This window comes from Sinohyriopsis cumingii, unplaced genomic scaffold (genome assembly GCF_028554795.1).
Source record: "Sinohyriopsis cumingii isolate HCF-2022 unplaced genomic scaffold, ASM2855479v2 utg001176l, whole genome shotgun sequence".
Classification (NCBI taxonomy): Eukaryota; Metazoa; Mollusca; class Bivalvia; order Unionida; family Unionidae; genus Sinohyriopsis; species Sinohyriopsis cumingii.
The window spans coordinates 3,342,811-3,365,399 of record NW_028315968.1 but is presented as its reverse complement, the minus strand read 5'-3'; the positions used below and the strand labels follow the sequence as shown (position 1 = coordinate 3,365,399).

The window sequence follows — 22,589 nt, the reverse complement described above, 5'->3', positions numbered from 1 at the left end:
CGGTTGTAGCCTGATTAATGTTTTAAATTCTTTCAGCGTTGCATCAAGTGCTCGGTAATCATCAGACACTTCTTCGTAATAATCAACAAAATTCCTCAGCCAATCATGCGGAGATGCGCCGACAAACGGAGGTGGTTGACCGTGATCGCCGCACATAATCACTGCGTTATTTTTCGTTAACAGCCAATCAAGAAATGTTTTTAACGTTTCCAGCGGCACCGTACATATCTCATCCCAAATTATTATATCATTGATATATTTTGTTCCCATTCGATCTGGCGTCCATACACCGCCGTTGTATTTGAAAAAGCTGTGATAAGTACAAGAATTGACTCCTCGCTGTTTCATCTCTCTGGCAAGTCTGTGTGTGGGTGTTAGCACAATCATATCTGAATTTCGAAATAATTCAATCGCTCGAGTTGTTTTACCAGACCCGCCCGGCCCGTTCAAATAAACAGTTTTGTGTCTGGTGATTGGATCATCCACAGACGGTGCGGAAGATATTTCTGGCATCTCGGATTTATAATAATCATCCTCGATTGCAACATCAGCGGATTCACAATACTCGTGTAACATCTCGGCTTCTATTCTCCACGAACCCCATTCATCTCTGCCGCAGAATTTCATTATACCGGTCAGTGATTCTGAATATATCTTGTCGATGTAAAATGAATCAGTGGCAACTCTGACTGCCATACCAGTATGGTATGGGTCAGGAAATCGATTTACCATCGATAACAAATTTATAGAAACATAAGCCAGCATTGAAGATCTCAAATGTGTGTATTGAGACGATTCTCCGTCGATATAACTTACAATTGTGCCCAACTTTTTCCCGTCGGACAAGAACACATCCTCCCTGTTACAAAATATGTCTCTGGCAACCGCGTCGGCGATTATAAAATCCAATTCAGCTTCATCGATAATCAACCGCGAGTGATGCATTTTATGATCAAATGCTGCACCCTGAGTAAATTTACCGATTATTCTTCGTCCAAGATCTTTCGCTGTGCTTTCACTGTTTTTGAGTTTAATCTTGAGAATTTTAGGAGCCTCACTGACGATGACATCCATCGGGGTATTTGGGCACTCTCGTGCATACTCGCCGATAACTTCTTCGAGGGTAACGCTCCGGTGTTGGCAACCAAACTGATGTCTGCGGTCGATAACATATGATTGCTTCACTGACAGTCAACGATACCAGTATGCCGCTGTCAAGCATATATCGCAATAACACTATTGGTACCCAGCGCTTTTCGACGAAGTGTCTGCCAAACCAAACATAACAAATCGGATGAAGTCCCGCAGCAAATACAAACGAAGTCACACGAGCAAATCCTGTCAGGTCAGCGTCGGGTAAAACGCCGTTTACGGCGACTCGTGTCATCGAGTTCGTGGGATGTCCAAACCGCGCAAAGTATTCGCGACACTCGCCGTTCCCGAGAAAGCTTCCTGGGTAGCAGGCAATCATATCCACGGAAATCATATCCCGGTAGTCATATCGGGTATTCCATAACCCGCCATGACCATACTCGACACAACTTAATTGTATATCTGAAAGAAACTGACTTCGGGTTGGTCTCCACGAATTTCTTTCTCTGGCGGCGTGAGCGGCAACACTTGGAACTGTAAAACAATTAACCAATAACTGCTCATCGCTAGCATTTCTCATATACGTTTTTGCGAGTTTTTTCATTTGTTGTTGCAACGATTCTGTTCTGTATAATTCTCCGTTGGGTCTCACAAATTGATCATACTCGGAATCTTCAGAGCTCCTAAATAACCACACCGACACAGGGTCGGTTTTACTCAGCGCGTAAATAACCTCGTATATGTTTCCAGAATAAAACTTGACAACACGGTCTCGTGGAAATATTGTAACCGCATCAGTCCACGCGTGCGAATTATGATCAATAATTTCAATCGGTGTTCCTGACTTTTTATAATGCTTCGAATTATATAATATTTCCCCGGTTAGTGTTTTTACTGTTATTGAGCATTTTAATTTACTTGATAGCGCAGCAACATCATTTATTGTTGCCCCGGTATTCTTAACCGATTCACCCCATGATGTTATTTTTTCACGTCGCCGATCGGTTAAACCGTTTCCACGTTTTGCGTTTTTAAAATGTTCCATTACTCGCTCGGCTACACAATTCAGCGTTGAAAATCGCATCGGAGCGAGTTTATCAATTTTTTTTTTTTTTTAGAGGATATATTCCATAAATGACTGCGGTTACAGGATACGCTCGAGCGTAATATGGTTTATCAATCCCGGTCAGCATTCCTGGTTTACAATTGCTGCTTAACAGAATTGTCTTTCCGTTAGCAAGAACAGGGTCGAGTTTGTCACGGATAATCCACGTATCGTCTTCAACGTTGACAATAAATTTTATTCTGAAAAAATATTTCTTTTTACCCTGATGAAAATCAATATAATCAATAATTGTTTTTACTCGGGCATCAGTCATTGTAACATCGATGATGACCTCATCACTGACATCGTCAGCGTCGCGGATAATTTTAAATGACGACCATGCATGAGATGCGCCGTCGTCGCGAAATTCTTTTTTACCCTCGTTGATAATATTAAACAGATCAGTTAGATGCCGTCGTCGTGGATCCGGGTTTAGCCTGTCAAGATCGAATCTCCCGGCGCCAACTGCGATTAGCCTCGAAAACTCTTCCATTATTATGTTTAAGACAAATATTTAAATAAGAAAATATTGTATATACAATGAACAACTGCAAATGGTTAAAAGTTGGATCCGTAACAGTCTGTGGTAAGCCCTGCAGGAAAGAATTCTGCGGTGAACACATACAGAGCATCAAACGAGGAAGCACATTACCTATTCGTTGCCTGCGATGTGGCATTGGTGTCAGAGGTAAAACACAATTATGTGCGGGGTGCGGGGGGAAACGATACCGGGAACTCAAGCGATATTACAATAAAAAAAATAACGGAAAGTGATTATATAACTAGGTTTTCAGACAAATTATAAATTAGACAAATATATTATTATATAAATGAATCAAGAATTTGTCTCACATCAAACCATTACGACAGGGAATAGTTAGAAATAGCAGATTGAAAAAACCAGTTGGTGTTGTTGATAATGCTGGTTATCTTAGATTTACTGTTGGGAGAAAGAAGTATCTTAATCACAAGTTTGTGTTCGAGTGTTTCCGTGGAGAGATCAAAGACGGTCTTGTGATCGATCACAAGGATAATAATAAACTTAATAACTCTCTTCAGAATTTGCAAGCCATTACTCAGAGCAAGAATTCTGCACGAGGTAACGCTGGTAAATTTGCAAAAATTCCCAGAGCTGTAAGATCTCTCAACAAAAATACTAATAAAGAAAATATATTTCGCTCAGTGAACTCAGCTGCGAAGTATTTTGGTATTAACTCCTGTTCGGTTCAACGTGTCGCAGAAAATGTTATCAAATCAACTTTTTCAAATAGGTTTGATAGCTGGATTATATTTTATTATGTAGATAACTCTGCAGCGACTGCGTGAAAAGTCAATGATACAATTATTTCCCTCTTGACGCTGTCAAGGTGACTTTGTCAAGGTGACGCTGTCAACAGAACGCTATAACACTTTACAGTTGCGAGCAGACGATTTTCTGCACAAGGAAGTAAATAACCCACCTGTATAAATTTCACGACAGGTAGATTAGTATATAATAATTTTTAAACCCTGTATTATCAGATTGGAAAGTGGCACAATGGTAACGCGTTTGACTTTCGTCCCGGCGCTATCAAATGTCATGTTCGAATCCTCGTAACGGACATATTTTTCGACGGGCCCGATTTATAGGGTTTTTATAATAGTTGGGGGGTCGAACCCCAACGAAGTTGCACAACTTTCTCCGTTATCACCCGTCAGGGATGATCTTTTGCCCCAAACGGGATTGATTTTGGGGGGTAGGGGTGCAACTTCGTTGGATGTAGAATTATAACCCCGCATCTGTCTGTGTTGTCTATATGTTTGTACCGTCCTAGGATAAGTGATATGTTTGTGCCGTCTTAAGATAAGTTAGAATTAAGTTATATGTTTGTACCGTCCTAGGATAAGTTATATATACAATTGTAAAATACAACTGCTGTAAATAGCTTCTACTGTAAATACTATATGTTTGTGCCGTCCCTAGGATAAGTTAGAATTAAGTACTAGGATAAGTTATATGTTATGTGTTCTCCCCATATGAGCCTTGCTAGCATATCAAATGGTAAGCTAGGAGGTTCACAAATGGGGAATGTCTCGTCGTTTCGCAAACACACCCTCTGGGCTTTCTAGACTGTTATTTGGCAGTTTAGGAGCTCAATCGGGGGTAATGTTTCCGCCCCCTCCTGAGTTTGGTAGCCTATCATATGATAAGCTAGAGACTCAAAGGAGATGTGATGTTTTTTTTATTTTAAATATTTAAATATTTAAAGATATAAAAATATATATAAATATGAATCAAGAAAATATCAATAATGTGATTGATGCTATTAAAAAATTAGAAAAACAAGGATTTAAAATATTACTAAATGTTGAAACTATTCTGTCTAATTTTGAATCATTATATGAAGCTAAATGTGCAGGGCGTTATATTCTTCCTGCTCAATATCGATTCATAAAGATGATCCAAAATAATTTGTATAAATCGCTAGCCAGCGTAGCGGAGACACAAATAAATGAATTTGTTCCACTGTCTCGTGCAATCGAAAAGATCATGCTGGCACTGGCAGCCGAGTATGAAACAAAGAAGATAATTAACAATCGGGTCAGAAAATTAAAACATTGTATGTCCCTTGATAAAATCAAGGACTTCGTCAAGGATGAAAGCAATGATAGCTTCGTCACTGACGAGGAAGTAAATACCTCACCTTGACTTCGTCAAATACTTGGAAGTGAAATCGGGTACCTAGAAGTGAAATCGAAAGTAAAAAAAAAAGTAATATTTTTTTTTACTGTGTAAATTATGCAACTGTCCGACTTCAGTGATTGCTACTAGCAAATACCCTGTCAGGATCAGTGAAATGGTCAGTGTTAAAAAAAATATATATATAATAAAATTATGCAATTGTCCGATTTTGTTAATTTTTACTAGCTGATACCCTATGAAAATCAGCGAAATTGTCAGTGGTAAAAAAATATATACAAAGTAAAATATTTTTAAGACATTTTTAAAAATCCTAAGGATGGAAATATCTTCGATATTTTTAAAAATCCTAAAGGATGGAAATGTCAAAGATATTTTTAAAAATCCTAAAGGATTTTTACTGCATTATCTTATCAAGATGATCCCGTGAAATGCAAGAGTGAACAACGTTGAGGATTTGGTCTGCGTCACAAGTAATCATCGTGATATTGTTTTCGCGGAATTGCTTCAGCTGAAATTCTGTCATTAAAAAATCATCATTGCCGTACTTATCGATGATTATTTTAACATAACCCGGTAAATGATTTCCGGTAAATATTTTTCGGATGAATTCTTCAAGCGCGCGCTTGTCAACGATGGAACATTTCACGTGCTGTTACATACTATTATTTTCGCTATCATTTAATATAATTTATTACGACAGTGCTGTCGCTGATAGTGATGTCGTTGGAAACGCCAACGGGGCTATCATCGGAATCACTTTGTGATTCACAATCACGCTGTGTTTCACTGTCACTGTCAGCGAAATCACTGTCAGAGACATCTTCATCACTGACAACAAAATCACTGTCAGAATCACTTTGTGATTCACAATCACGCTGTGTTTCCATGGAAATGTCAGAACTGTCAGAGAGATCTTCATCATCATCATACTTCTGGTAATTCGAAGATTTTTTGGACATTATTATGATAGCGATATCGCTAATTGAAAGTCCTTGAAAAAATCGAAGATTTTTTACGACGAAAATCTTAAGATTTTACCAGCAGATTAATACTTACAGTCTCCCCACGCAGGTCCAAAAGTCTACCCTGCTGGTCAGTGACTTTAAAATTTATCCTTGTCAGCGTAGGGTTATGACACCGCAGAAATACAGGATTGATTGGTTCTTGCACAATCAAAAATCCAGGTGGTTCTTTAGGAGTAAATGAGTATAATATAAACCCTTGCTGGGCTTGATTTGATATTGTTGTGTCTATGTTGTAGCTGCCATCGATTACGTCACATACAAGATTGACCGCGACGACATCAGTGATATTTACGATTCCCGGAGAAATATGCCGGCCATCGCTCGCTGTGGAATTATTGTGTGTTAAGATAGTTGGCGGTGGCAATATTCGCTTGTACTGGTCAAGAATATCCGGGAAGTATTCATCGACGATATCAGTGACGTGTTTTCGTAGCGTGGCCGGGGGAACGTATCCTGGAAATTTAAAATTCGGTAGTTCAGCTTCGGTCAGCGAGAACCTATTCAGAAATTTTTGTTTATCGCTGGGTTTATTTCCAATTATTGACTGAATCATTAGCTGGTTATAATGTTCCATATCGTGGGCAATCTGATTTAATATCTCAATTCGTTTAATAATTTCTTCACGTGAACCTGTTACATCGGAAAGATGTTCTTGGAGGCGTTGTCGTAGATGCGCCAGTTGCGCTCGGTGAAACACATTAACAATTTTAAAATATTCAGTAATTTCGCCTATACGAACACTAAATCCCAACCGCAACCGCGGCTCACTGTTAAGTTCTGGGGGGGGGGGTGAAATACCACATAAGATCTCTGTCATCTCCAGAAGGGTTGGGGATCAAGCCAAACGACGTTGCTTTTTTTTAGATCATCAAGACGTTGTTTGTATTGCGGTGTAATTCCGTGATATGATTGTTTATTGGTGATATAATCAGACTTTTCGGGTGCTGATAGTATCGGTGATATTGATGGTGGATTTTCAGGCCATCCTAATACTGTTCTGATTGAAGTATTATAGATATCAACGGCGTAACCCGGTGTTGAGATTTCGATGATCGTGGACAGCGTTGGCTCGTGTGCGGTGATTGATATTTTTGCTTCTTTTCCGGTGACACGTTTTATTTGACGCTGTATTTCTTTGTTGATTTCTTCGATCTGATAACTCCCAGTGGGTAACGCAATGACGTTCCAATCTGGTGTGCCATCAGCGCTATTCTGATATGAAAATACAAATGAATTATTCGGCGATTGTCCGTGAAATGATGTCGACCTGATGTTGGGCCAACTGTGATATACTCGTAATTGTGCCAACGCGATTTCTTTTACTGGAATTGCAGTTGGAAAATCAATATTGAATTCTGGTTGCGTCGAAGATATTGATATCATTTTGGTCCTTACCGGAGCTGTATTCGCGGCTATCTCTTGAAGTATCTCCGTCAGTATTTATCTTCATCGTTTTCAAATTAAGATTCCTTGCGCGCTCGTAATCGTTGTATATGCTAGACATCAGCGTAAATTCAGAATCTGATATTGTTGTATCATCAAGGCTGGATGATATCAACGAGGACAATTTCGAGTAGGCGCTGTTGGCCGCGCTGTTTAGCCGCTCATACTCGTGTAATTTTGTTATCGCGCACGAGGATATTTTTTTTTGCAATTATATTAGCAACTCCTGCGATCGTCGTTGATGCTGAAATTGTGATTGTGATCGCGATTGCGGTCGTTACCGGAGTTAACGCAGACAATAGCAAACCCGTGGATGCAACTACCGCGGATACCGAATACACTATTGTGTCCAGCGCGGTCACACGCCGTTTGTATTTTTTTATCTTTGTTGCGCATCTGTCAATGGTGTTTTTCAACGTTGATTGCCATTCGCGTACCTGATCATACCGGTATTGCTGAGCGCCTAATGACTCTGTCATTAGTGTTGTCGTTGATGCTGATTTCATTTTTATTATTATTTACGTTGTGACTAAATCACAACGTAACCAATTGAGGCGTTTCTGCGACGAATTCCAAACACCACCAGTAAGATGTTGCGGTTAATTTCTTGTCTGCGGCTTCAAGTATAAATATTTCTTCGGTTCCGCTGTTTAGTATTACAGTTACAACCCCGGAAAACCTGTCGGTGGAATGACGCCATGGAAACGTTGTGAAGATTTCAAATTTAGCGGCGGAAAACACAGACAACCTATACACGCCAGTGGCTGTTGCTGTGTATTTGATAGTATTATTTTGTCGGGACCATGTTGCGAATCCCGATGATACCGTGAATACGATGTTGGTGATATGCCCGGGGGTAACTCCAGTGGGGACTTTAATCAGACAGGTTTTGTTAACGATCTCAGGAATACCCGATACGATATCTTGCTGTGTTTGTTTGATCGTGTCAATGTTGGTCTTGATTTCAGAAAGTTTCATGTCGATGACTGGAGGAACCTCAAAGAACTTATCAATGGACTCATCAGCTTTTGCGAAGTTTCTTCGAAGTCTTGTAAACGAGCCCACGTGAACATCATACTCTGCCCGCAACGTGGCTAGTTTACCGTCAATGGTGTCTACATATTTTTTGTTGGTGGCATCTTCGGGACCTTCCGGATCTCTTAAAACGGTTATTTTGTTACCGTTCATACTGAGTTCGCCTGTCATTGTATCACCGGTCTTCGCTACACGTCTTTCTGCAGCCTTCTGTGCATCATCTCGAAGCGCCGCGATTGATATCAACGAATCTCTGATTCTGCCGCTGTCAGTGAATACAACGATGTTGTCCGCGGTAGCTCCAAGGACCCTGCGAATTATGTCATTCCACTTAATGTTACTGGTTTTTTGTTTTCCTTGTCGGTCTTGAAAAATAACAACTTCATCCGGGTCTACCCCGGTTAACGTTAAAAGATTATCAACTTCATCTTTGGTCGCATACGCTGATAAATCAGTATCTTTTTTTTCTTCCTTTGTTCTGCGTGATCTTCCGTAAATATCAACCATTATCAATTATGGGGTTGTTTAAATTTGGAAATCACATCTGTGGTGTATTCATGCACGACTTTGTGAGGAGGACTCGCTGATTTCGAGATCGCATCAAGAACATTTAATACTTCACGACCGCATATCGGAGGATCAATCAGTGTTTGTGTTGGCAGCGTTGACTGCCAAACTGGAATGTTGGAAAATCTTTGGACGTACCTGAAAAACTCAACTGGCGGTGCTAGCCCGTACGAGTCAAAATAGATAATTCCACGTGGATCGATCGCGTAAGCAACCCAATGAGTTCCAGGACCGTTTTTATTATCGAGATTAATAATACCGGTTTCTGTGCTATTCGGTCGTGCTGGTAATTCATCTCGCATAAATACACCTCTGAAATTCTTTATACGTAATTGTTTAACAGCATCGAGCAAATCAAAATTAGAAGCTGGAAGCTTCAACATCGGTGTGAAAACACTTAGAACTTTTTTGGGTACCATGACGCCGGAGTTCCCGGTAGTCTGAGACCGGATCCGTTTTTTTGTATCCTTTTCCATTGACTTTCTTTAGTGCCATTCCAGCTGCGGTTCCAACTGCTCCTAACGCGGCTGCTTTTGCGACTGCGGGAGCAGCAGCAGCTATCAGTGCTGGTATCGTGGCGAGAAGAGGCAATATACCACCGGTTTTAACCATATCTTTGACCGCGGCCGGAGAGAGATCAAGTCGAACTCCAGTCGTTGCTTGTTTCGCTTTATTGAAATGTTTTTGTTGGGTTTTAGTCAATGACAGTTTGTTTGGACCGCCCGCTAGCTGATCGTGTTTTAGTGTTATTGATGTCCCACATGTGCTCGCGTTCTTCGATTGTAATTTCTTCACCTGACCAGGAGTCAGTGTGACATTAACATGACTGTATGACATTTTATTTAATACGATGTTGATCTAATTGCATTGTTAAAACAATGTTACAAGTTTTCCACTGGTGCATCAATGACTCTCATTCGACCGCCAGCACCTTCAAGTAACATTGCTTTATCGGAAAGTATGACTGCAATTGCTCTAACACCTCCAGGAACTACTGGTGGATCAGGTGCCCCAGCTGGTACTCGAGCCAGGCGAGCCCGAATAACTATATCAACGACAGATTTTCTGAATAAATCCAAATGTTCCAACGAAAAGTAATAGATCGGATACAACGTTGTAAAATCACGCTGGGATATCTGCAGCCCAGTGTCAACGTTTTGATCACGCCCATCATAAGACATCAATTGATAATATGCCCGTGCAACATCATTTTGTTCAAAATTTAGATTGATATCCTCAGCGGGTTCTTGATGTCCGTTTATTCTTAATGAAACTTCAGTAACTCCAAGTGTGTCAAATATCATTGGATTTGCTTCCTGGTTATTTATTCTAGAATTTGCCTGAAACGCGATAAATATATGTCGCGCTGCTGATACTCCCTGTTGTGATCCCAATTGCCACGTGAACAGTCCAGGAGCGTTGATAGAAGTACTATCTGTTGTCATTGCTAACCATGATAACAACGATTTTCCACCCTGATTCATAAAAGAAAGTAACCGTTCTTCTTCAACGATTGATGGAGTCATTGTTGGCATCAACAGAGATAGTTTTCTTAACACTACTTGACCAGGATCAACTCAAGCAGCTCGCCATATTGCATCATTATCAGAGTTTTTTCTGACAAGCGTTACTGTGTGTTTGGCACCAAATATAACCTTTAGGACACTTCTGCAAAATCCAAAAATATGAGATAGTGGAATAGCACAGGAAAACTCTTCGTCGCCGTTCAGCATTGCTCGACGCGCGGAAAAACCCAAGTTGAAATTTTCGTTCATGGCTGCAAGTGCATCCCCGGCCGCGTTCATCATTACATTTCTACTTTCGGGATGATCAGATGTGTCCTTTACAAACATCATTGTTGGACCAGCTGATCTTGTGTAATCATCAGAATATCTTGCAAGACCAAGTATTGTCGTGGCAACATCAACATTATCCAAACACGACTCAATATCTTTTCCATCAATCGAGTATGTGGCTTTGCTAAATAACGCCATCACACCATTATTAACAAAACCAGCACGATCGCCTATTCCGTATCCAGTACCATCCGCTTTTAAGATTCTACCTGTGACTTCAATAAAAGCCTCACAAGGCAGAAAATATCTACTTGTATCATGAATTTGAAACTCAATTCTCCCCGGCGCGTTAGGTGTTTTTGCATCATAAGAATAAAATTGATAATCGCGCAAGGATTCATCCTTTCTGACTGGTTTAACCATATCAAATGCTACGTTGGATATGCGCTGAAACATCTTATTGTAATACATTATTATCTAAAACGAAGACCACTTCCCGCTGCTAAACTTGAAGCTATATTTTTTTCTATTTCTTTGGAAGGTATCAGTGACGCTAGTTTTTGATTCGCAGTTTCATTTATTATTTTGCTAACATTTGCAGGCATATCCGCAGTGCTTGGTAATTTTACCGGCGGAGGCTTTCTGCGTATTAATCGTACTAGTCTGTTCTTGATCGCCGTGAACAATTTACCGGCGGCTTCACCGATTACACCAGAAGCTTTATCTCTAATAACATCAATAGCTTTTGACGATAATTGTTTTGCAATTGGTCCCGCCTTTGGAGCTATTCTTGTAAACAATCCTTGAATAACATTTCCAAGTCCATCTCCATAATATGCACTGTAAACAGGATATCGCGAATTTACCACTCTCTCTCGTCGGGTCATATGATGAGAGTCATGTATGATCATTTTATTTAATTAGTTATTTCTCTAATCGACTTTCAATCGCGGAGACTTTGAAAACGTCAGAGACATTTTAGTCGCTGTCGACGAGTTCATCAATAAGTTCTCGATAGATGTGAGAATCCATGATGCCGCCGCGAAATAGTCGCTGACAGATATCAGCCGCTTCATTAATTATTTTTGGTGAGTTATTTCAGGCACGTTTTCCTCCTATGAGAACTTCTAGCCGTGATACATCATTGATGATATTATCAGGGCAGGGAATAAAACCAGACCCTAAACCGTCCCCGGATGTTTCTTTAGGTTCATCGAAAAATTCCTCTGGAATGATTTCCTCCTGGGGCGGGGGGGGGGTGATCGTTGTCGTTGTTGTATCTCTGCTAACTCTTCCAGTTTCTCATTAAATCTTATATAACCAGGATTGCTTGGATCAAAGGGTAAATCATGTCTACCAAAATATACCGCTTCTGCCCATTCCTTGAAGGTGTTAATTTTTTGTTTACTGTTTTTTCTTAAAAATTTTTCTCTGTCATCAAAATTATTGAAAGTAAAAGCGGAAAGAGACATAGTCTTTTCCATTTTATCAAGACCGAATTTCGTAAACAAACCTCGAGGAGTTTCTTGTTGGGTCTGCTGCAACGGAGGAGGAAGTCGATATAATTCTTTTGATTCTTTTTCTGTTGGATCTATGACGACTTGCGGTTCAGCTATTTGTTTCGGAGTTGGTTTTTTTATGTCGCTTTGTCTGTCGCATTTGGACATCAAATCGATCTGATCCTGACATATACTCTCGATAAAATACATCACTGGTATCTATCCGTTCGATACCCTGTTTTATTTTATAAATTCCATCGAGAAATTGTTGTTTAGATACCTTTTGATTAGGATCTTTTATAAACTTTTCTCGAGAGTGATAAGCCCTAGCAGCGTCAACACCAAAAGCAATTATTTCATCTCTATTTCTGACTGGACGATTTTTAATTTCATCCACAAAACCTTCAATAAAATCCGTTTTATAATTAAATCCTTTGATCGGTTTCGGTTGAGCCTTCTTAAGTTTTTCTATTGCCTGAAGAAGACTTTGTTGCGGTTTATCAGGATCAGGTTTTCCTACAATAGCGGTTTTTATTATTTCAGTAGCTGATGTAATGGTTTTAAATAATTCTGTTGTACCTTCCATGAATTCAACTTTTGCTTGCTGTTGCGCTTGTAATTTTTCTCTAACACTATCACGGACAGGAAGAAATTTTTTTATTGCTTCTAGTCGCTCTCGAGCTAGTCTAGCGGAATGTGCTTCTCCAATGTTGGCCATTATTGTTAACTTAAATTTTTAATTCACAACAGAAATCCTAAAATATTTTACATGATAGCAGCAGAGAGACTGGGCCGCCAACGTCGTCGTCGACGTCACCCCGGTCAAGAAACATTTTTTATAGTGAGTTATCGCTGTCGAAATAACCCTTCTATCCAGAAAAGAGGATTTAGTCATCATAGTTTCTGGATAGAAGGGTTTATTTTGTGAAATAAGAACTTCTATCAGAAAAGTTTTCGATAGATGGTCCTGTTGGACGAAATAGTTGGTGGGCCCAGTCTCTCTGCTGCTATTATTTATATATTCATACTATGATTAAGTAGAACTGCACGAAACGGACAAGTGAATTTCGTTGCGAATCGAGCGAGAGTACAACGTACTGATGATGCAATGAGTCGTAATACGGTTATTAATAGACCCTATAAAATGCATATCATTTTGCACATTAAAGTTTTAAAACAAAACTAGTTCTACATAACCAATAACTTATATTAATGAACAGTAACATTAGTTCTAACTTACTGTTCAACAAAAGTCTGCCAAGAGAAATATGATTCTTCGACCGGACACATTGATTCCATCACTATCCTGCATCTCCGCTGTTTCGGTAATAAAACTCCACCGGATAGTTGAAGTTACTAATTTATGGACTACCATCATATCTCTAGCTTTGATATTCCAAAATCATGGAAGGTAAGATAATTCGTTTCCGAAACTATTCATGTGAAATTCCAGAACGACACACGCATGGTCCAACATGAAAATGAATATGTCACAATAACTGCTAACAAGCGAACTTCTTTTCACTTAATGTTGATGTCCAAGGGCTAGCAGAACTATTGATGTCTTTAGATAATTCCTTGATGAATTCATTAATACTCATTACAACAGCGTGATATTACGAGGACCAGAGCAAGGTTGTACACTTACGTTTAGTTTAAAATACAGAGAACACATTCATGAAAGATGCAGATGGCGATGTAAACAAAAGTGGGTGCGTTCAGGAATGAAGAAGTAATTCACGCGTGGTAGATGTTTTCAGTGACAGATACAAATGAAGTGATCAAATATGCCGAAGTCTCGTAGGTCAAACATCATTTCACATCTCAACGTTTAATATCAAATAATCTTCACACATTAAATAGACACTGTTGTTGCATGCAAAGCTCCAGTAAGGTATTACAGCATAGTGAACTGCCTTATGTTTTTCTGACTTTATTTCATGTTTTTGCATTATCATTATTATTAATAATATTTGAAAAATAATGTTGTTCTTAATAGTAGCAAGTATTTCGGTTTATTGAGTTAGGTAGTACAATATTGAGGTTAGTTTTATAGGGTAATGCTATAAGCGTAGGAAAGTGCAGCTGAAATTTGAGTCCACCTATTAAAATTACTTGGACAGTTATACGTACCACTACTACCCTTTACATTTTCAATCCTACCAATATTTATACAAGTGTTTTTTTCCTTTTCTTCACGAGTAAATAATAAGACTTTTAAGGACGTTCAGTATTGTAACATCGCAATACATTTTTGTTTACACATAGCTATTCGTAATACATTACGCAAACAAAATGTCCGGACTGTTTGATTAAAACATAGATCTCTGTCTGTCTGTCTGTCTGTCTATCTATCTATCTATCTATCTCTCTCTCTCTCTCTCTCTCTCTCTCTCTCTCTATATATATATATATATATATATATATATATATATATATATATACACATACTTGTGTGTGTGTGTGTGTGTGTGTGTGTGTGTGTGTGTGTGTGTCTTAACTGTTACTCGGCGTCCCTTAATATTTATAAGAAACGGGAATAAATGAATGCGTCATAAGGATGTAATTACGTATGCAAAATGGGTTGTCGGATGATGTTATTCAATGTATCACAATCTACTGACACCGAAATGTACACACGGAAAACTGTTCTCTTGCATTCTAAAGAAACATTCAGTATAACTGTATTAAGAGAGATGTTTAATACAACTTTTGGATGCTCTTTAATGTTAATCAACAACTAGCGATGACAAACTGAAAATCAATCACTTTTTTCCAGAAAAAGAAAATCATGTAGTGTAGTAAGATTTCCCACAGTAAAGCATTAGAACTAATGACACGTTCCTATTTGATACATTTATAAAGTGTGGACAAAATTACCTCTTTTTAGTCATTTATTATTTTAACGATAGACCCATGTTTAACAATAATTTTACGTTTGAATGATCCTGACTACTTCTGGGATTGAGTGCAATGGATCTTGCATTGCACCGACAGCTGAAAACATAAACTAACAAAAGGCAAACACGATTAATTCACTCCTGATGGTTTACGAGTTTTAAATTTAGTATTGCGAGATTTTTGTTAATGTTATTTTGACAAGTATTGAATAATTTTGAATGACATTTGCAACAGGTCTATCTCAACTTACTTCATGCATATGTACTTTGCGAAATTATTTATCTTTAATACGTTAAACCATATCACATAAAATTACATTATGAAATGACATAGTTACACCTATGTAAATTACTATTTGCTGTGTAATCTTTAATGATAAATATTATATCATGTTCAAAGTGAATAAAAAGGAAGATATCGGTTGAGCTGTTAAGTGTTAAAATGTAAAGATATTGCTTCCGACCCTTTCATGGAAAATGTTAACTGAGTTTCACTGCGGTCACTGTATTCTGTAAACGGAGACGGGCACTTCATTGTCTGATAAATACATTTGACTCAAGAGATTTTTAATCCAAAACCTAATAATCAAATTGCATATCTGCACATAGCCCTGCTACACAATTTTTGACATAATTTTTTACAAATAGATCGTATGCACACTGATAGCGTTGGGTTTTGAAGAATTGTAACTTAAAGTTAAACAGGTTCTACTATAAACCCAACTTCAATTTCTAGATACCCATGATCACGTATATTCATATATATTTCATTTGTTACAGAATGGTGATGTGTTCCAAAATGGTACCACATCGAATGAGAGCAAGGGTGCAATAGAAAATGCATTATCTACTGACGGGAAAAGGGTGGTGGAGAGAGGAGAATGGGGCAATAAGTGGGAGTTTATACTCTCCTGTATTGGATACTCTGTGGGGTTGGGAAACGTTTGGAGATTTCCCTACCTTGCATATGAAAATGGAGGAGGTAATACCTGCCTTTATTCAATTTTCTCTTTGGAATATTGAAAACAATTTAAAAAAGTGTATACTATGGTAATTTTACAATTAGACGATTAACGTATGATCATCAACCAGATCTTCGATACCTCACGTTAAGTAAAGAATATCATTAGCTAGATTTCCGTCACGCTAGCAGATGTGAGAAATAAACGTCACTCGTTATATTTAACGATGGCGGAATTTTGGTGGGAAAAGGTAGCCATTTCCATAATATCAAATATAGTCAATTTGCTTACTATCTGTATACATACTGTCTAATCAATATGACTAAGATTATGCGTAGATGATACTATATGCATGCATTACTCCTTACGAAATATATTCTCACGTATATTAAACAATATATCTAACTTTTATGCTTGCATTACGAATGTATAAAAAAAAATGCATGCAATACGGAAATCTGTTACACAGCTGCATTTTTCGGAATAAACAGACAATACAGAAGAATCAAAAGCAGCAACAACTTAGTAAAATAATTTTTTTTTAGAATAAATTGTTTAGAAATCTGATTATATAATGATAAAAATATTTATTATTTCACATAATCCGATGTATGTATATTAGTAAACATATGTCGAAACATATCACTATTAAGTGTTAGCGACACACATACATTTACTGACAAAGTTCTAAGTCCTGACGGAGAAAACAGGGCTAACATGTATTAGCATTCCTGATTAATGTAGACTTTATTAGCAATAAAGAACAAATCATTGACTGGATTTTTCAATGATAGCAGTGTAGACATAGCAATGAATTGAGGCATCTACTATGGAAAATAAGAAAATCGATTTCTTTTTATGTTTTTTGTTATTGCTGGTACAGTAATTTGGCGTCAATGTTGATAACACTTTACATTTTATTGAGCCCATCGAGTTTGTTTACTGGTAGTGAGTTACAGTGAATTAAAGTGATCACCTGAAACTACTAATAACTAAAATGACAAAGTGTTATGAGTGCTGAAAGTTATTAAAATTTTAGATTGATTCTTTCATAACTGCAATTAAAAGGAGTGTTTGTTCGCATCATAAACAAGTTCTATATCTGTAAATTTTATGAAAAGTATTTTTGAATAAAATGGATTGAGGTCAATACAGCTGACTTTTTTAGACCTCACAGAGCTCTTATTCAACATACATGTATTAACATTGTAATTAGCTACAATGAATTAGGAGAATACTAGTAGTGCCGGTGCATTTAATGATTTTAGTCAGTCACATTCAAGGCATGTCAGTTGCATTCAACGTTTTCACAATTCAATTGAATTAATTCAGCAATTCCTCTTTGAATGTGTTTCATTCTTCCTGAATATCAGAATAGTGTCGTGATCTGACGAATGACTGAAATAAATGTATGTATTGTAGCTGCGTTTTTGATCGCCTACATCATCCTCCAGTTCCTGATTGGCAAGCCGATGTACTTCATGGAACTGGTGTTAGGACAATATTCCGGCAAGGGGCCAACAACTGTATGGGCTATGAATCCAAGCGCTAAGGGTAAGACGAAAGAGCAGAAATGAGTCATCCATTCACAACTATTGCAGCATTCTTGCTTCTTTTCGATAAAAGTATCGAAAATTGTACAAAAATACAATCACATAGTATTGCATAAATACGTTAAACTTGTATATTCTGGGTAAATACGTTAAACTTGTATATGTCTGGACGTTGATGAAACCTACTTTTTGGAGCACCCATTTCGGTATTTTAATGTTAGCATGACTAAGCATAATTCCGTAACCTAGAATCCATCCTCTGAATATTTCATTTTTAATATACTGGAAGACAATCAAGTATATAGTTTTTACAAATTCATGCATCCGCATTTCATTTTCGTTGGCAATTAAAGGACAAATATAATATCATTAATCAGACAATGTACTCTAGATTACAATGCACCCATGTAGCTAACCTATTAATGTTAGGGGTCTATGTTTGGGATCATGGTTCCTTAACGGGATTTCAGTAGTATTCAACATTGCCTTCCATTTTATTTTGGAGACCAGTTTCATGAAGACTCCATTTCATCTGAAGCCTTTTCAAAGGAGGTTGTACTAGTAATACTTAAGGCATATCTCATGACGTAGCAAATTGTTATACTTAGTAAAACCCACATGATATATATGATATATATATATATATATATATATATATATATATATATATATATATATATATATATATATATATATATATATATATATATATATATATATATATTGTTGTTATCATTGCAGGTGTCGGCATTTCCCAAGCTTTGATATCCATCATAGTAACCATCTACTATAACATCATTATAGCTTACATTTTGTACTACTTTTTTGCATCTATGCAGGGAACCCTTCCATGGACGGTGTGTAAAGAGGTAAGACCATTTTTAGTTTAAAATTGCTGAGAATTCAAATCATTGCCTTATTATATGCTTTCGAGTTTTCATGAATATACTGAAATAAAAGGGCTATCTGCGTCACGCCTTTATTTGGGTACGCCGTCTTTAAACAAAGTTAAGGTAATGTCAACACTCGACAGCAGATGTGGTCATATGAAAGCTATTATCACTATATTTATGACAAAGCAAAATTTTTAATAGGATATGATCAAGACGAAGCCGTATAAAAGAAGGCCTTTATAAAACGCAGCCTTCTCTCCATACCGGCTATTCTATTTTAATACAATATGATCTCAGTAAACATATAACTTGTTAAATTAAGCTAAATTATACGGCATGGTGAGTTGTTTACTTTTAATATATAATGGAACTATTGTTCTTTCTTAGTACTTGCGATTTCTGTCATAAACCCAATATTAATCGTCTCTAACCAGACGATTCCCTTTTTAGTGTTGTAGCAAAAGGTATATTTAATAATGTATTATTTATGAATCATCCACGAGGCATGTGTGTTCATTATCTATAAACTTACATTAATTCCTGCATCAACGTTTATGCCTCATCTGTGCAAGAGAAACAATAGCGAAATGTCATTAGCTTTTCTGTAAAATTATCTCATATGATTTGTGATATAATTTGGGACAGGTTAATAATTCCGTTTGGTATGAACTGACGGTGCTTCCTGCCATAGCGATTTACTTTAAACAGTCACATGATAATGATCTGATATTTTGTAAATATCAGTAAATTTTGGGGACAACGGATCCCCTGGTGGCCCATTGGTCTATCGTGCTAGCATTTAGAGTTGTCTCACACATCTCACCTCTGTACGCGTTGAGTTCGGCTCAAAGCTCTACCAACGTAGATATAAGAAAAAGCGTTCCAGTAACATCCAGTGGTTCGTTGGTTCTTCCAGGGGTTATCACGTGTTCTTTCTCCTCCAGAATATATACTGCCCCACTCCACCCAGTAACTTTAGACCAAATTTGGCAACGGCAGAAAAGACCTACAATTAGAAGGTCGTATATGGCAATCACTGGACGAGACATACGATCCGAAGGTCGTACAAGGCAATCACTGGACAAGACCTACCATTAGAAGTTTGTATATGGGCAATACTTGATTCTTCTAGCACACAAATATTTACAGATGTTGCCGACCAAAGTATATGATAAACTTTTTTCCTGAGCAAATGCACCGTCTTCAAGTATTGCATTTTGGCTTGACATCATTTTGCCGTCAATCATCTGTTAGTTAGGGTCATGATCAGACGATCTATTTAAACCTGATGGATTCGATTGTGTGTGGGTGGGAAGGTGGGTGGTTGGAAGTAGATCGATCTGCGAAGAATGCGAAAATAACACATACTTAACAAATAGGTATCTCTGCTCAATTCATAGGTCATAGAGACCCTAATGTATTTTGATTTCATATAAGCTAGGTCATCTTCGGTTGCCCAGAGCAGTAATACTCTTTGTTCCGTATTGATGATACACGATCATGTCACTGATACAAACGATGATCATCGACGATCCTTGGTTAGGGAAAATGGGGTTAAGTATTATGGTGCAGTGTGAAGTAGCTAATACATGAACTCTACGAACTACCAAACATCGAATGCTTTATTGATGGAATCTACTGATTTGACTACTGAAGAGAGAAAACTTGAAATTAATAGGATCGATTAACTGGAGTTGTGTATTTATCTGTCTTGATTAACTGTCTGAGTGGTCGATTAGGATCATTTCATCCTATGAGTTATCTTTTAGCTGCCTCATCAAATGGTTAGTTGTAATTTTGTCAGATGTATCAATACTTCAAAGAATATTACCACTCTATTTTACCTGAAATGCAGAAAGGAAAACTATCATGTATCATAATATTTTTCTTGAGATCAAATATTTTCAGACACTATAAAAATGTACGAGCAAAAATTTCCCCTTAAAAATTAACGCTTCATCTTTTAACTTGTATTTCCTTTTCTTGAGTGGAAGTGCCATCTGCTGTGATTCTGTAGCAAAGAACAATATTTCTCCACCTTGAGAAAACCAAATCTACATTTTGTTTTCCCTCTATGGTACTATTATACATATGGTTATTGTAAGTAACAAAGCGCAAAAGGGAATGGAAATATTTGTACTGCTTTTAAGAGAGATCGCTTTAATTTGCAAACAAATAACAATTGATCATGGAATTTTAATGTACCAGTACCAAAAACCTGTCATTTGTTTATATCCTTTTCAAATTTAAACTTGATTGGTAAATAAACCAGTACAAAAGTCTTAAAATATTATTAGCTAAACAAAATTGCCTTTAATCTCCAGGAATGGAAACAATATGGATGTGTAGAACAGACAACGAGGCGGTTGAAATACTGTGATAATTCAGATGTCATTACGAGGAACATTACTGACTGCCGGTGTACTTTGAATGCTACATTCGACTCCAGTCTTCCCTTCAACTGTACCAATACCACGTATACTGGGGAACCCACTGGGGTGGCTGAGTTGTACTTCTAGTGAGTTTGTAAAGATAAAGATGGGAGTTTATTGGATATTGGAAATAATGACTAACTGGTACTTTTCCTGTATGATACATTTTTTGCTGAGCGGTGATTAATATCAGCAAAGTTTCAGATATGTGAGAGTCTTCCAGGACCCAGCTTTGTAGAATTTGAAATGCTTCGTGTGATAGTACACGAAACGACAAAGAAACCCCATCCTATTTCAGAAATTTAAGTTTAAATTAGCTGTTTACGTAAAACGGATAGGATGCCCGTCTACCAGCGACGAAACTATTTTGGCAAAATTTCAGCTAAAAAGAGATTATATAGTCTCTGAAATTGCCTTTAATCAGTAATTAATTTGATATCACAGAGTAAATTCAGTTGTTGTGTTTCAAATGGCAGCTGCTCTCAGTCAGAAAATGAGCATCGATGTTATTATGATAAATTGGTTCTGTCCATCCGTGAGTCACGTCATTGTTCAGTCTCATGGCTTATTATTAGACACCAAATGAGACGTTTTGGACGCAAAGTTGTTTGTCTTGATATCAGCCTGTAAGACGATTATACCGTTTGGCTGTTTCCAAAAAGATTTACTGTACTAATATATGCATCAAAGTCGGAGTCTTGAATATTTTAGAATTTTTTATTTTGTCTTTACGCCATAGCTGGAAGAAGCAAACGGCATGCTTTCTAGTTCGGTTTACCATCTCTGGTAATTATTTTGGTAGGGCGGATTGGGTGGGGTTATTTTGCGATTGTCGAGTAAATGATTAAATATTATATTTTCAGAGTTAGATTATGTTGCATTTGGAAATTGTAAGGTTGAAGGGTTAAGAAAGGTCCATTAGTTCTCTCATCCTCGCGCAGATTCCAACTACAAAGACGCAGAGGACAATGTATAGCTCCAAACAAACGTGTTCAGCTGTGATATTGTAACACCGTGCAACAGTTTTACCGCCAATATAGTAGGTTCAGCAGAATTTCGCGAATGAAGAAGGATGGCAAATTAGTGACACAAATATAAATGTTGATGTTTTAAGTTCACATTTTCGCATGTATTTATCGCCAGCGCCGAAAGCAGAAGACAAACAAAGAAACAAAACAAAAACAACAACGACAGTAAAACCCCATACGAAATATTCATCTTCAGTTACAAGATGAAAAAATAGGACAAAGGTAAATCAAATAAGATTTAAAAGTACGTGTGAAGAAATGCAGACTAACATGCAAATGAAAGCTAGCTGTTAAAACAAGATTAGATCGTGACATTAACACCGTCATACAGTGCAAGATATGTCAACAAAACACTTTCAAATGCACCGGATGTTTACATATAAACGCCGATATATCGGTTGTCTTCGTAGCTATTTAAAGTTAATTAACAGCGTGAAACTTTACGTTTCCTCAAGGCCGAAGGCTGTTGAACTTACCAAAGATCATAATGTATGGAATATTTAGACCCATGAAATCTCACGGAGTCGGATTTCCTAAACAAGATAAAAAATTGCAGTTGAGAACGCCAGAAAAGAT

General features: G+C 37.5%; 1 protein-coding gene across 2 annotated transcripts in view; it reads left to right on the top strand.

Moving 5' to 3' along the window:
• Positions 1-22,589, top strand: part of LOC149772784 (sodium- and chloride-dependent neutral and basic amino acid transporter B(0+)-like) — a 122,139-nt gene that overhangs the window by 60,966 nt on the left and 38,584 nt on the right. For both annotated transcript variants that reach the window (XM_089947348.1, XM_089947347.1), the window contains exons 2-5: positions 15,926-16,127; positions 17,530-17,661; positions 18,402-18,529; positions 20,878-21,071. In XM_089947348.1, coding sequence (XP_089803474.1) covers positions 15,926-16,127; positions 17,530-17,661; positions 18,402-18,529; positions 20,878-21,071 — 656 coding nt within the window. The remainder of the gene's footprint in view (positions 1-15,925; positions 16,128-17,529; positions 17,662-18,401; positions 18,530-20,877; positions 21,072-22,589) is intronic.